Genomic DNA, 10,778 nt, shown 5'->3' on the forward strand with positions numbered 1-10,778 from the left:
GGTTGCTGATAATTGCCAGTGTCCGAAGGCCTCGATTGAATTTTTGAATTTTTGACTTTCTAGGGGTCTGTGACGCCATCTTTTTCTTGTGGATACAAACAAGGCTGTGCAAATGTGTCACAGTCACGGTGTCAAGAGTTTAAATTTCCTTCTCTTCTGCCAAGATGCATTTCACTCGGCTGCACTGTAGGAGAGAGATTTTAATGATTTCAACGTGGATATGACAGCAGCAAGACGCAAGCCGATAGAGCAAGAGGAGAAGAGTTTGAACTTTTTGATTCAGAGTTGCGCGCAGCAGCTGCCAATTGAATCGTGTTACGATCTTGTCCTAGTGACGGTGCCCTGCGATCCAAGCTGGCAAATGCGTCTATTTATAGTACAGTTTTTGGGTTGGTCCTTCCAGTGGCCCGTGTTTGTTTGCGCCTGAGGCGGCCGTACATCGGAGATTGCGGCGACTATCGGTGGCGACCGCCCTGCCAGGAACAACACTGCTAGGGTCCTCTGCGCACTCGAGTGACATTCTGGCTTGTTCATCACATGACAGTGACTACCAGTAATGGATAAATGAACTGCCTATTCTGGTACATTATCCTCACGATCACATGCATTGAAACACATGATAAATCTCCCATCTTTCCTACCCCGCTTGACTGAGCTTGTTCTCCCGCTGGTCGTCGTCGTGGTCTTTCTCCGCCTTGCGTTCCACCGTCATTTCTGCATCCTTTGCGGTGCAAAGACGGTCAACGCCAGCCATGTGCTCCCATCCCCTTCTCGATCGGCTGATGACGCACCTCCGCTCCCTCTCCGTGCCTCGTCTGCTCCTCACCATTCTCTTGTCCCATCTCCTCATTACACGTCTGCTCTTGAGGCGCCTCCTTCCTTTTATCGCCCAACGACTCATCAACCGCTCCGTACTTACAATCACAAATGCAACCATCACAGATCCTCAAAAGGACAGGCTTGTCATGTGCATGAAAGGTCGCGTGGAGAATGCAGGACCATTGCCCGCTAAAATCGAATTCTTGGGCCCCGTCAAGTTATGTGTGGACGATGACAGATCATTGGGTGCGGGAAAACGCCGAGTGGTGGTAGAAGGCGGAAGGCGGCTGGTGATTATTGGTGAAGCAGATGGGATGCCAGCCATCTCAACATCAACAAGCGGGTCTGCTGACATTGACGCCAAAGTTACAGTGCGCATCCTGGACACGCAAGCTTTTGCCGCATTTGCAAAAACAATGATGGAATCCACAAAGTTTTCGTTAACTCTGCTTGCCACTGATATCAAAGTGGTTTCTTTCAACCTTCCCATCTATTCGACCAAGCTCCTCAAGACGGTCACCCTCAAAGGTTTGCAAAATCTGAATCAGATTCAGATCCTGAAGGCTGTCACGACGGGGGGAACACCGACCCACATCACGCTCAGCACCACATGCGAGATTTACAATCTATCAGACATCACACTCTCCGTAGGAACTGTGACTCTCGCTCTCTATCACGAAGACATTTACCAAGTGGGCACCGTCGAAATGAACAATCTCACGCTCCAACCAGGCACAAATAGGATAACCGCCACAGCTGCATATTCGCCTCAGACAACACCTGCAACTCAGTCTGGCCGAAAGCTGTTGGCATCTTACGTCACAAACACTCCAGCCACTGTAACGATCCGTGGTACGCAAACGTCAACGCCTATATCGTATCTTCGCCCTGCTCTTCAGTCGCTAAGTGTTACCACAATATTACCACCGGAGTCGCGCAAAATGATAGAAAAGACGCAACTCGTTATCGACCCGTTTCGTCTGACAACTAGGTTGCAGTCGGCTACCAAACTCGTCCTGTTCAATCCGATGCTTGCGCCTGTGACAATATTGTGGATGAAGGGTACTGTAACTTGTCGAGGGGAAGTGGTGGGCAATTTAGATGAGGATTTGCAGAGCAGGAATGAAATGGTTGTATTAGCTCCAGAGACCAGTGTACAAACTGGGATCATGGGTATGCGACTGAGAATAGCACCAGGGGCTTTGGGTGCCATTCTGACGGCTGCGATCGCCGAGGGTCGAGGGGATGGCCAGACACAGACTCCCAATCAAGATGGTGGCATCAAGCTCTTTGAGGTGGACGTTGAAAGTACCATCGGCTGTCGGGTCGGACAGTATGAGGTGGTGATTGATTACAGACAGGAAGGCGTACCTGTTGGGTTGGGCGGGTGATCACCGACCTCGTTTTTGCATGGACACTGTACCTGCTCTACTATGTCTCTTTACTGGCACCTGCTCTACCTTCATTTGTCTGGCATCACACCTTGAGGGAGTCTTGCGTTTTAATTTTTCTGTGGAGAATAATCATTTTGGCTATTAGCAGACCAAAAATTAAGTATTTCCTGTTACATTTACCTTTTTTAAAAACATATTTTGGATGGATTATACAATAGTACAGCAAACTTGTGAGATCCTTCTAGCTTGCTGTTGAAAACCAGTTTTGGTAGTCCGCTTTTAGACAGAGGTAGAGTATTATCTTTTCCTCGGACAAGCTATTGTGCCATTGGACATATGTATCTATAAAAGGTTTAACATACAAAGAGTGTACCAGTAAAAGCTAGTTCGGCAACTTGCATCATTGCAGCTCAGTCTATTTGTGAGATTTGTGTATTGATTATTCCAAGTTGATGGAACATCACGCGCCTACCAATTTTACCAGTTCTTAGTGTGCCCTTTTCACACCCCGCTGGCCCGCCCGCCCCTCCTCAACAGACTAATGCTCAATGCAGGTACAAGAACTGCAATGGCGAGTGTTGTTGAGATGCTGCCTCCTCTTATCCCTTCTCCCGACGGTCCAACCACAAGCCGATAGCCAAATTGTTAACGTTGCTCTGCGAGTCCAACGAGACCTTAGCCATGCGGTCCCAATAAATCGAGTTGCGGGTGCAGGAATATCGTTGAAGGATACCATTCTGAAAGGAAATTACTCTCTCGCCGCATTAAGTCAGACAGAAAAGCTTGTGCTGAACCTTGTCAAAAGGCTCGTTTTGGACATATATTGGGATAATCGACGGAAACAATGGCAAGTGTGTCCGGTAGCCTATCCTCATGGTACTCAAGCTCAACCCGCAATGGGGGCTACGCCGGATGAAGTTATACTGGGAAACGTCACTTGCTCCAAAGTCCCATATACTGTAGCGGATATTGGAGCGGCCATTCGTCAATCCTTAACATCTGGACAAGGCTCGCTTAACGCTGTGATAGTTCTCGTATTGAACCTCCACGACCTTCAAGTTCCCATCCCCGCCGATGCAACGGTTCCAACGACCTTTTCCACAATCAGTCAATCCCTTAATAGTGGTGGAATATTTACACCGAAAATGCTAACTCAATTCCGATCAAACCTTGCCGCCAACGCGACGAGTCCTTACTTTACCATGTCCACCGATCCAGCGACAGGCAAACTGACGACACCGAATGGATGGCCTATGGGGAAGTTGCTGATTGCCAATGGAACGCAGATTTTGGTCGGGTTTGGGCAAAATGGTCTGAGTGCAGGCTCGGGCTATGATCCCTCCGTCGATCAGGACGTTGTGTTCAGTGCCCAAGAGATTAACGGCATGCCCAGCATCAGCACTACAGAGCTGAATTCAGATATCACATCATGTGCCAAACCCGGTCCCACAATTGCCATGAATGGCACTGGCTTTGATGTTTCAGACTCACGGTATTCACTGCAACCTTCTAATGCAACGAACGACACATCGCTGTCTTGGAGTACATGGAGCTTCCCTTATGTAGTGGATACACCTTCCAAACCATTTACGCCAGCTGTTGTATCCAAGTTGGTTGAATGCGGCTTTCAACCTTTATTTTTGATAAATTTCTCCGTGGAAGCAATGAATGCTAGTGTGTGGAGTTGGGAGGATGGGCAGCCTTCTGGAGCGCATGGCCTGGATTGTGCGGTTATTAAAAGGAGTACGGGGCGATGGTTCGTTACCAGTATGTTCGTATGGGGGAACAGCTATTATAAGAAATTGCTAACTGGCTTGGCGTTTCTGGCGTAGGGCTGTGGATCGATGCCAAACAGCATTGCCTGTAGCTTGTCAGCGCCTCCCACCAAATGCAACCCAGGCAGATCCATATGATGTGCGTGTTTCTCATTACGCGGTCATAGCAGAGCTTCTCTGTGAGCTAATTCGGCTGTATTCATCAGTGGATCATTGTCAACAACAGAAAGATATTTGAAGAAGCTGTGGATGCCTGCCAGCCACCCTATGTCTTTAATGTTCCACGGACTGCACAAGAGAATGCCGCTCTGGCCGACGCACTTAGGGCGACAGATATAAGCAAAGCCTGGATCAACCTCAATCAGGTTTTGCCCACTTGTTGGGTTGCTGGATGGCAATCCAAGTGTCCTTATGATGTCAAGGTAACTCCAATTCTTTTGCGAATGCTGGTCTGTTGCTAATCAATTCGTGATTGGCATAGGATGCCAACCCTCAAGCGATCATTGGCGCAACACTTAAGCAGGGCATAGTGATCATCCTCATATTCAGTATCTTTCTGTTCTTTAAATGCCGGAGACAGTTGAGAGTCAGTCGCTTGAATAAGCGGAAAGCCGAAGTGAGACGCAAGATTCGGCAGAATGATTATGTTACTGTTCCGGTAAAGTGTCCTATGACATGCAATAACTTATGACAAGATGATTGATAAACTATTCCACTATAGGCGTGAACTAGAGTATTTGTCACTTTCATCATTGTACATTATACGATACCTAACCATTTCAGTAGTGCTTTTTTATTAATATACCAATATCATGCACTTGCATCAAAACGTTTTGGCATCTGACGAAGTGGAGCTGTTTGGATATCACTCATGGGGTAATTGGCAATCGATATCCTGTTATCGTATCTATCGCATCTACGAGTGTCCAAAAAAGAAGCCCTGCGGTCGCCCTCCTGGACCCCTTTGAAGGTGTGATGACCATTTGTGATTATGTGAGCGCGTTAGTCATTTATTTATCTTTTTCCCACGGTGCTCGAGTAGGATGAAAACGACCACCGTTTTGCACAGATGAAGAGCAGACAATGCAGAATATGGACAGCCTTTCAATGCACAATGTCGTCTTGACCATGTCCAGTTGTTTTACGGCGGTTGCAGTCGACAAGGTTCGTCGTGAACGGAATTTCCGCGGAAGAACGAGCGCGTCAAGGAGATGCCAGGGGTAGAAGCACGTTCTACAGATCAACGTCGATTGGTGCTACTCGCAAGGGACTAGAACGTCATCGTCTTCTCGAGAGAAAGAGCTTACGTTGCATGCCCCACAACCCCAAAAGCGCAGTCGCCCTCGGTTATAAAAAGGCACCCTTCCCTCGCCCCCCCGCTTTTGAACTTCACCGGTTGACGCTGACTGCAGACCCGCGATGGTTGGGGCGGCTGCTATACCAATGATGTCTTCGGACGGAGGTATACCTGACGATGCCTTCGGGCGGAGGGAGGACCCGTGGTTGAGATGGACTGTAGTCTGCGCTGGTGTGGAGCAGCTACTTATATCCCAATGATGCCTTCGGGTTGAGGGATATAACCCAATGATGTCTTCGGGCGGAGGGAGGGCCTGAGTGGGTGGTTGCATGGACTGCAGTCGCGATGGTTGGGGCGGCTGCTATACCCGATGATGCCTTCGGGCGGAGGGAGGACCTAGTGGGGTTGCATGTGGGTGGTTGCATGGACTGCAGTCGCGATGGTTGGGGCGGCTGCTATACCCAATGATGCCTTCGGGTTGAGGGAGGACCTTGGTTGAGATGGACTGATAGCTGCGTTGGTGTGGAGCAGCTACTTATATCCGGATGATGCCTTCGGGCGGAGGGATATAACCCAATGATGCCTTCGGGCGGAGGGAGGGCCTGGGGGTTGCGAAAGTTAAATAAAGGAAGAAAAGATCCAAAAGATAAATATGTTTATTGAAAACGAAAAATAATTCCATCCAACGTCCTTTGAACATCCCAATCATCTTCATCCAGTCGCACCATTCTAGTTCACAAGCCCAGTTCTTTTCTTATGTTTTCCACAGCCTCCAGACCTCTCTCGTGCTCTTCCTCCAATTGTCGCAGTTCATCCTGTTCTGCCATAACAGCCGCTGTCAGATCTTTTGCAGACTCTCTGGACGTCCTTACCGGAGATGATGATGAGAGACATAAAGTAGGTTTCTTGATGGTGGACGCGTAGGCTTTCATCTGTAATCAAAGTCAGCTTATGGGCGTTCTGTGCGGTTGGGACTTTGCAATGGAATGACCTTTTCTCTCTTGGCAATCGCTTGCTCCAATTTGTCAGACGACGCAAGTTTAGAGCCAATGAAAACCGACGCAGGTTGTTTCTTCCTTCCCTTTTCTGCGACCGACTGTCTCTGCTGAGGCGACGGAGAAGGACTCATTCTTTTATCTCCAGAGTCACTTCGTGCCGAATGTGCTCGTGCTGCGGTGGAAGTTTGGGAGTGCGGCCGGAGATCGGGCTGACTCCTTGAATCGGAGACGTTATGGGGAGTGGTGCGTGTGATGGCTCGGATTTGGGCGCCATACTCTTTTTGACGTTGCCATTTTTCAAGCTGTATTTTCACGGTTCAGATGAATGTCGCTGATGAAGAATACAAATCGACTTTTACCTTGGCTTTGTACTCTTCGCTTCCAATATCTGGGCCCAATCCACCTAGTTTGACCGGCTGTACGATCTTTGTGGTCTGTCGCGGCGTACGTTGATAGAGGGATACAGATGAGGACCTCGTCGAAGGTTCGTGATCTTCGGCTGCTCTTGCGACATTTGTTTTGGTAATTTGAAGCCCTTGTGGTGGATCATGTATTGGAGGTAAACTAACCGTTTCGGTGGAAGGGATGGCATGGGAACGAGCTCCCATATGCGAACCGAGTGAGGGAGACATGGCACCTGCAGGGATTGGAGTGAAGGATGTACTTGCCGATTGCCGTGCGGCAGGTAGAGGCGGTAACAAAGGCATGCTTCCATACTCTGCATATGTATTTGGTGGTTGCATGATAGGTTGGTGTGGGGATGGGGTATATGCGTATGGGCTCTGCATGTTCATCCGTATTCCAAACGTTCCTGTAGTGCCGCAAGTGTAGACGGTTGGATCTTGACCTGCAAGGACGTACGGATATCTAGGTGCTGATGATGGCTCATGGTGATCCGGTTTACGGCACCCAGGCCATAAGCCAGCTGTTTCTCTCAGCCTGTAATCATTCAGCGTAGGCTGCGACCGATACTTTGGTAAATGAGATGCTGATGGGCGCGATGTCGACAATGCTGGAGAGCTATTGTATTGCTTGTTTTCAGGGGCGTTCCGAACTCGTAGTGATGAGTGCTGTAGTGCCCTAGCAGAAGGATTCCCTCCATAGGAGCTTTGAGATGAGGACCGGCTTTGGGGTTGTTGGTGTGCAGGGTGTTTCGGTTGTGCGTGGGGCGGTACGAAAGAGAAGGAGAAAGCGGATGGCCGTGGGTTGCTTGGGACGACACTTTGCTGGTTATGCGACCGTTCGGGTTGGTTTGCCGCCTGCTTACCATAAACATAGGAAGGGGCCTCCCTTTGCTGTACAAGTGGTTGAGGAGTATTGGGAATACTTGGGAGACGGAGAACTGGAATAGATTCAAGATTGGGAAGATCGTAATCATCAGGATTCAAAGAGACGCTCGATTTGGAAGTGGAATCGGCATGGTCATTGTCGCTATCTTTACTACCGTCTTGCGATGGTGACGTTTCCTTCTGCACATCCCTCTCTGACGCTGCCTCTACATTCATCTTCCAGACAGTCGATTGCACAGCTTCTGTCATCTCTTTCATCGCCTGAAAGGACCAATTTGGGTATTTCCGCAGTACTCGCAGGGCTGCACTTTTTAGGCTTTCAGTTTCTTCGGTGTTGGAGGTTGCTTGTATTTCCGAGATATCGTGCGTGATTTCAGGTGACGTGAGAGTTGTGGTTGAAGGCATGTGGGGCAATTGTGTAGAAGCAATATTCCTGCCATTTCAACCATGGAGTTAACAAGGTGAAATTTGCGGAAAAAACCTGAGATATAAAACCTACTCTGTGGGGTTCATGACACTTGCGTCCTGTTTCAAAACATTCCTGTTCTCCTCACTGGAGGTAAGTACATGGCTCTCTGTTGGTTGTGATAAACTCCATTGTGATTCAATCATGTTGACGTCCACATCAGCGCTTTTAACAGCTGATGTCTCAGATTGCTGTTGCTTCTTCCCTCTGTTGTCCCCTTGTCGTGATTTTCCTCTAGAGGAGAGTCTTTTGTACTTTACTCGAGGTTTAAGAGAATGTGAAATCGATGGAGAACTCTTCCATCGACGCATCGACGCGGATGAAGCCCTAGGTGCGAGGCGTTTGGATGGAGCAACTGTTAGTGGCATGTTCTTTTTCCCGTTCACAATTGGGACGATGCTGCCGTCACGGGCGATCCGAGAGACCCTGGAGCCAAGCTGTCATAAAAGTTTTATGCACGTCGGTTAGCTGAAATAGATATGCCGTACGCATATTGGGTGATTGATACCAACTTTTATAAGAAATGCATCATGGGCTGCAGTCGCTTGTGATACGGCGTTGTCCAAAGGTGATCGCACATTAGCGGACGATAAGGTCGCCTCTGGTAGCATTTCAACACTGCTTGCGTCACGATGCGTATAGTACCGTTGCGCCCGAGGTAATGGAATACCACTGCCCAAGAGAGTGTCCTCGGAAGGTTGATTGTTCATTGTTTGGTTCCTGGGGGATGTAGAGTGTTAAGGATTTGGCATCCGGGCGGTAACGGGCCACGTATGATTAGGGATCTCTATGTCTCCCCGAAACCACCTTTGACCAGACTTTCATCCTAGCTGTACCAAAGATGGAACATATCGGATCTTTCAACATCCTTAATTCCGGCCTTGATTAATGATCGACCGTGGCGTTCGCGCACTGGCGGGCCAATCTTATCGCGCATTGACAGCAAACATCAAGGAAGAGCAGATGTGAGATGATACTATAGTCGGATGACTGCTCGAAGGAAAATAAGTCAAGTAGCATCAAACCATGACGATATCCTGGTTTATTGAATGATGCCTCGATTGAGATAATGCAGAATCGCGCCCCGTAAGCAAGTTCCGTAAGCAACCGTTTTCAATTATTGGGCAGTTGCCAGAAACATTTGTATACAAATCGTTCAACAACTGTAGTAGCCGACACAAATCTACTAAAAGATCTGACGAGTATGGAACGATACAATGAGCGTTGTCCCTGCAAAAGCACCATTGCTCCGACTGCCCTTGGTGACCTACTACTCTTTCAGTAGCGATTAAATTGCATTTTGCATTGGTGAACGATCCATCTCTTGTTAATTTACGTTTATTTTCAAGAGCCCAACAGGCTACTCGCATAAATTCGCCCATAAGTAGCGCATGGGGCCATAAAACCAGCGTTGTGGCCAGCCGATCGCAATAGCCCAAAACAAATCCTAAAATTCGATTATTCCGTGAATCGAACTTTGCCATGCAGCACAGTCATGCCGAGTGGCACAGTCACCTCAAGGGGTGTGTTTTAAGCCGAAGTTTCGATTCACCACGTTGGGCGACAAGGGCTGGGCTGGCAAGGTGGAGGCTGTGGGCGGAAAACCACTTGGCAACACCTGTACAATTCCGTATTTAAGCTGAGTGCTCATCCCGCTTCCCCCGCTTTCCCTAACCAAGTCGCATTCCGGTCATCCTCGAATTCCTGTCATGCATGTCCCCACATCCATTATTCTCGCGGTTGCCGTTGCGGCTGCACCAGCGCTCGCAGCCTTGTCTGACTGCCAGAAATCTATTGTCCAGCAACTGACAAATACATATGAAAACAGTCAGCTCAACTTTGCGTTTGATTACTGCGAGAATATTAAAGATGGAAGAGGATATACTGTTGGAATTGTAGGGTTTACAACGTATGTTTTCCTTGTGCTCGTGTGTAGGCATATCAGATAGACCCTCTAACCTCACACCATCTCCTCCAATCTCCATAGCGCAACACGGGATGCATTCGATGTTGTCAACACATATACCAAATCTTCAAATTACACGGGGGAATTTGATCCCTACTATGACCGCCTAAAGCAACTCAATCAAACAGGCGATTCATCAACATCCGGGTTGAATGGTTTCTGTGATGCTTGGTACACAGCCTCATCCAACCCAGCATTCCGAGCAGTCCAGGTCGCAAAAGCCGATACACTCTACTACGTCCCCTCACAAGGCTACGCTGAACAGCTCAACCTGAATTTGCCAGTCTCCAGAGGCCAGTTGTACGATGCGGCCATTCAGCACGGCACGGACCCTGATCCTGATTCTCTACCTTCGATGATATCGCGGGTTCCAAAACCTTCTGATATGGATGAATTGACATGGATAAGTAACTTTATGAAAGAACGCACTCGCACGTTGTGTAACACCGCGAATAAGGCGACACAAAAGGCGTGGTGCCAATCTACTTCCCGTGTGCGATCATATCAAACCATTTTGAGCAATAAGCCAGATTTTAACGATACAGTGGACGCACTGGACAATGATGGAAAGCCTCTGACAGTGCAGTGTGATTTGGGACTCTGGACGAGGTACATTCCTGGCCCGGCTGCCGGCGGAAAGGCTGGATTGTCGGGTGCAGCCGTTGCGGGTATCGTTATTTGCATTTTGTTGGTAGTGGCGGCCATTGCGTACTTTGTGTACAGGCGGTGGAAATCTGGAAGCTGGAGACCGGTGGGAAAGGGATCCTTGGTTTG

At 48.6% G+C, this 10,778-nt stretch overlaps 4 protein-coding genes across 4 annotated transcripts; 3 read left to right on the top strand and 1 right to left on the bottom strand.

Annotated features, from left to right (window-relative positions):
* Positions 1-650: 650 nt before the first annotated feature.
* SPPG_01376 (uncharacterized protein) lies at positions 651-2,455 on the top strand. Its single transcript, XM_016749698.1, has one exon. It carries the CDS (start codon positions 753-755, stop codon positions 2,208-2,210), a length of 1,458 nt encoding a protein of 485 aa, XP_016611966.1. The 5' UTR covers positions 651-752; the 3' UTR covers positions 2,211-2,455.
* Positions 2,456-2,735: 280 nt separating this feature from the next.
* On the top strand, positions 2,736-4,817 carry SPPG_01377 (uncharacterized protein). Its single transcript, XM_016749699.1, has 5 exons — positions 2,736-3,969; positions 4,046-4,127; positions 4,195-4,410; positions 4,470-4,646; positions 4,710-4,817. The coding sequence occupies exons 1-5, from the start codon at positions 2,762-2,764 to the stop codon at positions 4,713-4,715; spliced, it is 1,689 nt and encodes a 562-aa protein (XP_016611967.1). The 5' UTR covers positions 2,736-2,761; the 3' UTR covers positions 4,716-4,817.
* Positions 4,818-5,944: 1,127 nt separating this feature from the next.
* On the bottom strand, positions 5,945-8,878 carry SPPG_01378 (uncharacterized protein). Its single transcript, XM_016749700.1, has 5 exons — positions 8,551-8,878; positions 8,072-8,475; positions 6,643-8,005; positions 6,277-6,585; positions 5,945-6,217 (listed from the first exon to the last, which is right to left on the bottom strand). The coding sequence occupies exons 1-5, from the start codon at positions 8,746-8,748 to the stop codon at positions 6,020-6,022; spliced, it is 2,472 nt and encodes an 823-aa protein (XP_016611968.1). The 5' UTR covers positions 8,749-8,878; the 3' UTR covers positions 5,945-6,019.
* An 869-nt stretch (positions 8,879-9,747) lies between these two features.
* Positions 9,748-10,699, top strand: SPPG_01379 (uncharacterized protein; the record flags this gene model as incomplete). Its single annotated transcript, XM_016749701.1, has 3 exons — positions 9,748-9,947; positions 10,026-10,475; positions 10,591-10,699. 3 exons carry the CDS (start codon positions 9,748-9,750, stop codon positions 10,697-10,699), a joined length of 759 nt encoding a protein of 252 aa, XP_016611969.1.
* Between the last annotated feature and the right edge of the window lie 79 nt (positions 10,700-10,778).

The sequence above is a fragment of the Spizellomyces punctatus genome (genome assembly GCF_000182565.1).
Source record: "Spizellomyces punctatus DAOM BR117 chromosome Unknown supercont1.2, whole genome shotgun sequence".
NCBI classification, from domain to species: Eukaryota; Fungi; Chytridiomycota; class Chytridiomycetes; order Spizellomycetales; family Spizellomycetaceae; genus Spizellomyces; species Spizellomyces punctatus.

What these genes read in the sequence shown, in the direction of transcription:
- SPPG_01376 (XM_016749698.1), top strand. Translation starts at nt 753, where the DNA reads ATGTGCTCCCATCCCCTTCTCGATCGGCTGATGACGCACCTCCGCTCC.
- SPPG_01377 (XM_016749699.1), top strand. Translation starts at nt 2,762, where the DNA reads ATGCAGGTACAAGAACTGCAATGGCGAGTGTTGTTGAGATGCTGCCTC. An exon ending in CCCAGGCAGATCCATATGAT is followed by an intron (nt 4,128 to 4,194) that starts GTGCGTGTTTCT and finishes TGTATTCATCAG; the next exon opens with TGGATCATTGTCAACAACAG. An exon ending in AGTGTCCTTATGATGTCAAG is followed by an intron (nt 4,411 to 4,469) that starts GTAACTCCAATT and finishes TGATTGGCATAG; the next exon opens with GATGCCAACCCTCAAGCGAT.
- SPPG_01378 (XM_016749700.1), bottom strand. Translation starts at nt 8,748, where the DNA reads ATGAACAATCAACCTTCCGAGGACACTCTCTTGGGCAGTGGTATTCCA. An exon ending in AGTGTCATGAACCCCACAGA is followed by an intron (nt 8,006 to 8,071) that starts GTAGGTTTTATA and finishes TTGAAATGGCAG; the next exon opens with GAATATTGCTTCTACACAAT. An exon ending in GCGAAGAGTACAAAGCCAAG is followed by an intron (nt 6,586 to 6,642) that starts GTAAAAGTCGAT and finishes GTGAAAATACAG; the next exon opens with CTTGAAAAATGGCAACGTCA.